Source organism: Cryptotermes secundus, unplaced genomic scaffold (genome assembly GCF_002891405.2).
Source record: "Cryptotermes secundus unplaced genomic scaffold, Csec_1.0 scaffold1350, whole genome shotgun sequence".
Lineage (NCBI taxonomy): Eukaryota > Metazoa > Arthropoda > Insecta > Blattodea > Kalotermitidae > Cryptotermes > Cryptotermes secundus.
This window is the reverse complement of record NW_019739242.1, coordinates 715,588-725,704: the sequence shown is the minus strand read 5'-3', so window position 1 is coordinate 725,704 and position 10,117 is coordinate 715,588. Positions and strand designations below refer to the sequence as shown.

Sequence of the window (10,117 nt, the reverse complement as noted above, 5' to 3'; positions counted from 1 at the left end):
AAAAAAAAAGTGTATATGTACATATGTCCTATTCCAAATGGTTTCCGAGATGGAGCTCTTTCACTGTACAGTTGCAAAATTGTTGATAAAAAGGGATATTAAGTAATGTTTCAAATACCGGTATTTATTGTTCAAGTGATAAAGGTGGTACAGTTTACCTAGTATAATACATTTTCGAAAATTCCACCGTCAACAATGCATTTTGCAACTCGTGTGACGACATGGCGTGTTACTCGTATGAGTGTAGCTTGACGTTCCTTTATGCAGGGAATAATATCCATTATGTATGTGATGGAGCAGTTCGTCTCGTGTATCCACTTTTCTTCTGTACACTTTGCTCTTCATCCAACTCTAAACAAAAATCTAATGCAGTTAGGTCTGGAGATCTCGGTGGCCAGTTAATGATACTCCCACGACCGATCCACATATGAGGGAAAGTCTCGTTGAGCTGTTGCATCACAAGTCGGGTATGATGAGAATGGGCTGCGTCATGCTGAAAGTATATAGGAATTCGTGTAGCCAAAGAAACATCCTCTAGTTGTTCTGGTAATCCAATTTGCAGAAAGTCTCGGTTATTTTATCCTGTCATACGATCGTTTAAATAACGGGACCACTCAACATGACATCGATCATACCGCACCATATACTGTTAGCGAAACAATGCTGAAAATTTGTTTCCACGCTATTATTCGCATGTGGATTATCTTGAGACCATCGATGCGAGTTACGTGTGTTGCTGATTCCGTAACGAGTGAAATTAGCTTCATCAATGAATAATACTGATGGAAGAAACTGACGATTAGTATGTAACCAGTAACCATATTCTAGACGCACTGCACTGCCCGTGTGTGTAGATTTTGCACACTCTGTAAATGAAATGGGTACAAGCCGTCATCATGCAAAAGTTCGTGAAACACCGAGACGTGTAGAAAGTCTTCGCGTGCTACGAATAGGGCTACGCTGTACCATTTCAAGAATGTTTTCCTGTCCTCCACATGTTGTTGACATGCTAGTTCAGACGAGGCATGAGCACTGGGAAGTGTACCAAGTTCACGCAATGTATTGAATATCATGGAAAACACTCATCGATCCGGAATTCTGTGCAAATAAAACCGTCGACGGTATTCTTGAACAGCAGTACTGGTACTACCTTCGCAGAAGCCGTAAACGTACAGCATATCGGCATATTCAGCATTTGTGAAGATGTGAGGCATTTTTCACAGCACTCCTACAATGTCACTATCAGCAGTCACAACGGTCAACTGACGCTTCACACTGGTTCATATGCTTCTGACAACGGCGCAATACGGCAGGAGGGAAGGATAATATCGTGCGCCAAATGCAAACTACTGTACAGTGAATTAGCTATACCTCAGAAACCGTTCGGAACAGGACACATATAAACATAACACATTTTTGCTTAGAATGACCGACAGTATGACCTCCCAATAATACTGACCTTTCCTCCTGGAACATCCTGTATATGAAAGAAGCAAACAGTGTTTAAGCAGTGGCGAATGTTTCGTTTTTGTTGCTAGCCAGTTGCCAGGCCATTAAATCTGAAAGAACATAACAATAAAAAAAGTTCTTTTATTGAAGGAAAGCTCCCGCGTTTGCTTACATAGTACGATCAGCTGCATGCATGAAGTAACTTACGCGCATGCGCCACTGTGGCAAAAGAAAAAAGGGCGACGGGGAGGGGGAGCGAGAGAGAGTTATACCGTTCTGCTAGTGCGGGGTTGCATTTCCGCATGACCCGACTTTTAGGATAGGGTTGGCATTGTCTTTAGGGTTGTATTCAATTAGATGCTCGCCAATTTAAAAAAGCCCCAAGTGGATACAATGATTCAATTTAATATAATCGTCTCTGATATCGATACTGAATTCCACAATGACATCTTATAACATTTATTAAATGAGTATAAAATGTTCTTATGTTTATGGCCCATCTGTGTGTGTTTATGTATGTACCATTATTCCTTTTACTGGACCGACACAAACCAAGGTAAAATCTGTCGACATCTTTTAGTGCAGACCCGCACTGTGTGTGAAGAGCTACACTTGGATGCTAACGCCACCGGCGCCGGCTTCATGCGATCTCATACAGATCATGATGCTGAATTGAAAAAACTGAGACAACAGACAACACAACAGATTGCTTCCCAGTAACATTATGTCAGACGATACATGCACTAATATGGTCACTTCCAGCCACTAAGCATGTCAACAACCAAACCATTCATGGCGGGTGCGACTTACCCGCTCACGGCTGGGAAGGGGGCTTGGCTGCGAAAAAACTCCGCCGTCGATAAAACCGAGCATACGGAAATCACACTTTCATCAACAACGAATATTTAGCTTAGGATGACATAATAATATGAGGGTGGTTCAAGGTTGTCTTGGACATTTTCTTTCATTTGTTTTTGGAAAAAAAAAATATTGTCATGTACTCGTATTTACTGACTAGATGGGGTGTGGATTAGTAATAGGATTTATTGCACACTTACTTACTTACTTACTTACTTACTTACTTACTTAGCGGCCTCCGTAGTCTACAGGTAACGTTCCCAACTCATGACTCGTAGTACGCGGGTTCAAATACCCGGCGGAGGTCGTCGAATTTTTAAGGGCGGAAAAATTCAGGGAACAAGTCCTCCGGGAGGGACTTTAAGCCGTGGGTCCCCTGTCGTAGCTTTACGGTACGTAAAAGAACCTCATACATCCAAAGGAGGTCACTGAGCAAAATTGCGGACGTTTGCCGCCCAACAGCAGTCACTAATACCTCCGGTAGATAGGGGAAGCATTATAGATACTTCTCAGCCAGTAGAGCCGGTCTCGCTGGCTGGGCGGGACTGATGGTAAGCACCAATACCGGCAGGATATAGAGGCTGGTAGAAATCATAGAGGGAAGCACAATGGACCACTACAGGTCTAAGTGCATGGGGAAACCCACCCTCTCTAATAATTAACCACTTACTTACTTACTCATGGAGCTGAGCCCTTCTTGAGGAGCCGCAAATTCTGCAGCTACTCAAGAATTTCCCAGCATTTTATGGAACCTGAAATTTCACCACCCTGTTCACAAGAGCCCTCCACTGGCCCCTATCCTGAGCCAGATCTATCCAATCCATACCATCCCATCCTATCTCTCTAAGATCCATTCTAATATTGTACACCCACCTACGCCTTGGTCTTCCCTGTGGTCTCTTTCCTTCATACAGAACCACAGGCAAAATTATAGTTTTGTATATTCTAATTTGTATGTTTTTGGACAACAGACGAGAAGACAAAAGGTTCTGGACAAAATTCGTGGTTTCAGTCCGCAAGCGAACTATACCGATGGAGCGACCGCCGCATGTCGGCGAAGTCAGTGCCAACTTTTGCGAGTATAGGCTGTTACGTGGTATGGGCAACGAATCCCCTCGGCCGTTAATCTCGGTTTTCTAGACCGGAGCCGCTATTTACTTGAAATAGCTCTTCAATTATCCTCACGAGTCTGGGTGAACTCCGTTACAGACCAACTATTTCTCAGAAAATCTGGTAGCGCCGGGAATCGAACCCGGGGCCTCTGGATCTGTAGCCAGGAACTCTGACCACTAGACCACAGAGGCGGTTGATGATGGGCGATAAGTGGCCGCAAAATGTAAAGGCAAAACTTTTACTTACTCGTATAAAAGGGTTAGTAAATTTGACCAAAGATTCCAGAAACAAACAGCATCAAATACACTAATCTAACAAATACGCAACTAACAGGTCTACTAAGTTGACCCTGTGCATAACTAATTAAGAACTACGCCATGAAGACGTATGGGAGAGTGGATGTATAGGCTCACGTTTTCTTGACCTCGGCATTAGATGGAGGTACACATATTAAAATGCCTGAATTTCTTGTCGTAGGCGAAATCCCTTTTCGATATGAACGTAATGTTATACACAGCTGAGATTAGATAAGTCTGCAGAGCTTCGCCGAAAGAAAGATCATGATCTCCTGCCTCCAACGTGTCATGAAATGAAATAATAAGGTATGCATTTTCTTCAGGAAGAGCCTTCTTGCAGGTTCGTAAGTGTCATAAATGACATTTTTATGGCGTAAATAAAACTTATTTCCACATGCTTACGACAACCTTACATTGTCTAAGAACTCTAGCAAACACTTTCTACTCGCAGAAACATAACGCTTTCGTCCAGCAAACTCTCTGCAGTATCCGTACTATAGGAGATGGCTTTGTGTACCATTTCGTTACGTGAATCGAAAACAAACACAAAATTCTAAGCAAACAGTTAACACCTCCATGAATTTGGGTAATTTCAACTAATGAAATGATCGTAAACTCTTCATTAGACGTACGGGAAACAGAACGCTGGAATTCCTTGGCAACTCTCATTACAGAAAAGGGCGAAATGCCTTGGAACCATACAATTCCCCATGCCACTGGCGAATTAATTTAGCACTAACAAATTAAAAGTCCATGGAGCTCAGCCCTCCTTGTGAAGCCGCCAGTCACTCAGTTACTCAAGAATTTCCCAACATTTCATGGAACCCGAAGGTTCATTACCGTGTTCACAAAGACCTCCACTGGTCTCCATCCTGAGGCAGATCAATCCAGTCCATACCATCCCATCCTATCTCTCTAAGACCCATCTTAATATTATCCTCACACCTACGTCTAGATCTTCCTAGTGGTCTCTTTCCTTCTAGCTTCCCAATCAAAATCCTATATGTATTCTGCTTCTCCCCCATGCATGCTACATGCGCTGCCTATCGTATCTTCCTTGACTTAAGCAGTCTAATTATACTTGGAGAAGAGTACAAGTTATGAATCTCCTCGTTATGCAGTTTTCTCCAACCTCCCGTAAATTCATCCCTCTTCGGTCCAAATATTCTCCTCAGCATCCTGTCTCAAACACCCTCAGTCTAGGTTCCTCCATTAATATCAGAGACCAAGTTTCAAGCCCATACAGTTAATTTAGTACTAATTTAATCAAAAACCATTCAGTGATTGTGGAGATGAAATAATGCGGCCAGACATGATCTCTTCAACAAATTTTAATTTTATGCAAAAAAAAAAAAAGGACGAGCCCCACTGGGAATTATTTCTCCCCCCATTAGAAGATAGCATTATCAAGAGCAGTGTGTGTTGAGTGTGTGAGCACAATACGTCACTACGTGGGTATGTTCGGGAAAAGAAAATTACAGTCTGCAAACCCAAGACATCCTGAACAAAGGCAAGCAAGCGATCGCTGCGTACACGTGCGCGCTTATTCACAGGACATGAGGTATAAGGCCCGTCCTATCAAAAATAGAATCCGGCGGAGTGCGAGCGAGTATCCGGCGACTTTTCTGTGTTCCTGATATATTTAAAGCGCAAGTAGGCCCATAAAAGCATCTTACGAGCGTTTATGGTTCGTACGGACACCGTGCATATTTTGTGGTTTACTTCACTACGCTGTCCGTATAGCGTGGACTTGTAGGATTACTGGGCAATATTGACTTGAAAAGCATTTGGTAGGAAGTGGTCGTGGCCTATCAGGGAATTTGCCTGGAGGGACTGAGGAAAAGCACAAAAGATCTCAGTCCTGGCCGAAATATTAGCCGAACATTTCATGATTACAAGTCTAAGGTCTCACCGCAACATCAACCTGCTCAGTCACATCGTGTAGTTTCATAGGTCTCAATAGTTGGAGGGGCATGATGCCTTCATCTTCCGCACAGAAAAGGCCTCACAGCTCACAAGGCTGAAATCGTAGCAAAAAGTCTGCTGTTACACGTTGCACACACTACACAAACTACCAAGTAAACTGTACACAGCCAACGAGGGCATTTCGCCGCTCGCAAGTGTAATAATGTAACAGTTCAACTCCTGCATGCTGCTACGAGGAAGTCAGTAAATAAGACACAAATGGAAATAAAACAGCTGTAATGGACGTAATAGCTTTTCTATGTGTATCACTAGGTAGCAGCACAATCCAGCTTCATGACAGTCTGGGTAGGAGACGCGCATGAAGACTGATTTCAGGAGTCAAAATGGCGACCGTGAGGCTATACTACCGAAGAGTAGAGTTCTCTTGTGGTTCTTTTGTGGGCAAAAGGGCTCAATGCAAAGGATATTAATAAAAAGAGTGTTTTACGTATAGTCTAGAAATTATCTCAAGGACTTTCGAAAGTGGCAGATGATGCCCGACCAGGTCGCCACGTTGAGACTGCGACAGAAGCAACTTTACAGCAGGTGGAAGAGTTGATTCAAGCTGACAGGGGGATAACGATAGACAGTGTAGTAACTTCAATAGATCATTCCCATGGTTTAACTTACAGCATAGTGCAGGATCATATGAAGTTTCAGGAAGAATGCGCATTGTGGATACCCACAGAACTGAAGGCTCGAGGAAAAATGAGCCGAATGGATCTGTCCTTGCAACATCTATCACAGTATGCAGATAAAGGAGAAGATACGAGTATGCTTAACAGGATTGGTAATGGGGACGAATCATAGATGCACCACCATCAACCCGAATCAAAGTGTGTTTCAGTGCAATGGAAACATCCCAGTTCACCTTCAACCAAAAAGTTTAAGTTTACACCATCAGCTGAGAAGGTTATGCTCACTGTGTTTCGGGGTGTCCAAGGACAATTGTTAGCCCATTTTCAGAAGTGTGGTGAAAATGTGAATTCTGCATCGTACTGTGAAGTTCTGTCGAAGCTTCTGAATGCCATTAGCAGGAAATATCCATGCCAACTGGCAAGAGGTGTACAGCTTCATCATGACAAACAGCCCGAGCAACCCTGGAGAGAATTCAAGAAAATTCGCCTTACGGCCGAGACTTGGCCCCTAGTGACTTCCATCTGCTTTGGTCTGCTTGGTCCGCGACGAAAAGAGAGGTCTCACATCTGAGACAGTAAAATATGGTCGCGAGTCCCAAGGGACTCAGACGCAAGAAAGACTGCGCTGGCAAGCGCCAGCAGCATATACAAAAGATAGACCCGTACTCTCGTCAGAGAGGCTGCCCCACAATAACAAGACCGTAACCGTCAAAGAGAAATATCTGGTCATGAAACCCAGACAGGGCTTGACACCAAGACTTACTGGCCACGGCCCAGGTTCCATCCCGGGTCTGGTCAAGTGGGATTTGTGGTGGACAAAGTGGCGCTGGGGCAGGTTTTCTCGGAGTACTTCGGTTTCCCTTGCCAATCTTCATTCCATGAATTGCTCCACAATCATCCTCACCTATCATCTGGGGCTGATACAATAGGCCAGAAGTGGCCGCAGTACAAGGGACTTAGGCCCACCCCACTAGAAATAAAAATAAATACTGGCTGACTGACCGTCAGTCGCAGTGTGACCTGGACTTGGACTTTTCCATTACAGTACGGTGTATCACAAACGTACGCTTCCCTGCACCCGGTGGCTTGCGTATAATCGCCTCAAATGAAATCCAGACGTGAACACCTACAGAAGCAGATGCAAGTTTAGGCAGTTCGCCTACTTGTCTTCCCTTCGGTGTAATTCTATGAAGGGAGGAGTTCCCTGAATGCGCGTAACCCTCCCTCTTCCACCCACCCTGATTACTTTTCACACATGGCAATGAAATTAAACCAAACAATGCCCATTGTGTTCCACACACTATCATCTACTAGCAGTAAAATAAACGGAACTAGATTGGCTGATATGTCCGAGTGGGAATACATGCAAGTTTTGACAATTACACAACATAACTGGCAACACTGCGAAGCATGAGCCACTCTGTCGTCCATGGCGAGTGCAGTCACCTATAGGTAGGTACATATCCGAACTTACTTCCTTACTTATGGAGCTGAGCCCTTAGGAGCAGCCGCCAATTCTGCAGCTACTCAAGAATTTCCCAGCGTTTTACTGAACCCGAAGGTTCATTACCGTGTTCACAAGAGCCATCCACTGGTCCCTATCCTGAGCCAAATCAATTCAATCCATACCATCCCATCCTATCACTCTAAGATCCATTTTAATGTTGTCCACCCATCTGCGCCTTGGTTTTCCCAGTGGTCTCTTTCCTTCTGGCTTCCCCACCAATATCCTATATACATTCATCTCCCCCATTCGTGCTACATGCCCTGACCACCTAGGAACTACAAACGGTAAAAAAAATTGACAGGTCTATCGAGTGCAGAGCTGTTGTGTTTGAACTGAAGCACTGTTTGGGTAGCTAGTCATTAAAATGGGAGCTAAATATTTTGAATAAAGAAGCTGACAAAATTCTTGTGGAACTAGGAGGGGGAAGAACCGAAATCTTGGAAAAGTTAAGGTAAGTTTATGGGGAAGAGTTTATGCCACGAGCACGTGTTCCAGAATGGCGTAAACATTTTTCCGAAAGTTCGGACGAGGTTGAGTCAGACACTCGACCTGAACGTTCGACAACATCAAAATCGGACGAAAACACTGAATGAAAAGGCGAGAGCTCTGGTACGAACTGCTCGATATCCTATTGCCAGAATGATTGCAGAAGATGTGAATATCAGTGGAGAGGCTGTACGAGTAACTTCAGTGGCAAATGTTGGGATGAAGTAACTTTGTACGAAACTGATGCCGACCAACTGTTGCGAGGGACATTCTTGGCAAAGAATCGATCGTGGTCCTGGAACATCCCGCTTAATCATCTAACTCCGTGGACTTTAGTCCGCAAGCGAACTACACCGGCCGAGCGACCGCAGCTTGTCGGCGAAGTTAGTGCCAACTTTTGCGGATATAGGGGATCACGTGGTCAGCGCAACGAATCCCCATGGCCGTTAATCTCGCTTTTCTAGACCCAAGCAGCTACTTTTCTATTCAAGTAGCCCCTCAATTATCTTCACGAGGCTGAGTGAATCCCGTTCCAGATCCACTACTTCTCAGGAAATGTGGTAGCGCCGGGAATCGAACCCGGGACCTCTGGATCTGTAGCCAAGAACTCTAACCGCTAGACCACAGAGGCGGTCGGCAATAACTCAGGGGGGGTCTCTTTCGAACAGTTATTTCAAAACCGTTATACTTACTCAAAAGTGATGTGGGATGTCATATGAAGAGACAACCACTAGTTGAACTGTCCTATAGTATTGTTACGTGTTTTGTGTGTCACGCAACAAATAAATCCGCGTAGGTCTCAAATTCCGCAGAACCTTTATTGTTCTTCACACTTACACAATCACACGCTTTACAATCGTTAGCACTTGCAGTATTACAATGACTGCTTACAGTATCTCGGCCAGTACACCTGTATCTCTAGGCATCTGTCGCGAGACTCTGATCGAATGTATTGCCTTCTTATATGTCTGCGGCCGTTGCTATGCACTGGACCTTCTGTTGTAACCGTGGAGACTCCTGTTAGAACTACAATATCACTATTGCTGTTTCCACTATTGCTGTATATATATATATATACACACACACACACACACACACGTGGTACAGTCATTAATTTCGTGGACTGTGCTTTTATCGCATCATATTAAAAGGAATTCACATACACCTACAAAGAACCACATCCGCCCTCAAAATAGTCGCCGTTGGCCGCTATGCAAGTCTGCCAACGTTGATATAGCTGCCGAAAACATTGCTGACACATATTGGCAGGAAATTCCCGTACGGCCTCTCTTGTGGCGATGACGACCTCCTCGGACAACTGAAATCTACGACCACGTAGCTTTGCTTTCAAGAGGTGAAAGAGAAAGAAATCGCACGGTGCGAGATCAGGTGAGTGCGGAGAGTGTGCCAAAACGGTGACCTGTTGCCTTGCCAGTTCCTCCTGGACAAGAACTGAGCGATGTGCAGGGGCGTTGTCGTGTAGCAACAGCCAATTCTTCCTTAGGGGATTTGCCTAGTTTCTGGCAGAATATCATGTTTGCCGGTTGTTCAAACCGCCATATTTTCGATTTCCGCACTGGCATTTAACTGCAGGTCACAATAGAGGCCGTAGTTCTGCTTACACTGTTTGCACACAACCACCTCTTGCTGTGACGAGAGATGAACTGATAGGGCATCATGTCGTGCCTCAACCTATCCGCTGCAGTGCACTGCAACGGCGCTTTGCGTCAGTCCACGAAATTATTGACTATGGTAGTATAGTACGAGTATGTACGTGTATATGTGTGTGTGTGTTTGTGTGTACG

At 44.5% G+C, this 10,117-nt stretch overlaps 1 protein-coding gene across 4 annotated transcripts in view; it reads right to left on the bottom strand.

Moving 5' to 3' along the window:
* Positions 1–10,117, bottom strand: part of LOC111871882 (tripartite motif-containing protein 3) — a 102,245-nt gene that overhangs the window by 27,841 nt on the left and 64,287 nt on the right. The window contains exon 1 of one of the 4 annotated variants that reach the window (XM_023865265.2): positions 5,629–5,868. The exons of 2 other annotated variants lie outside the window; for them this stretch is intronic. In XM_023865265.2, coding sequence (XP_023721033.1) covers positions 5,629–5,636 — 8 coding nt within the window. In that variant the 5' untranslated portion in view covers positions 5,637–5,868. Of the gene's footprint in view, positions 1–158; positions 256–5,628; positions 5,869–10,117 lie in introns of those variants that run through there. One more of the 4 variants, XM_033754446.1, reaches the window with a different exon arrangement.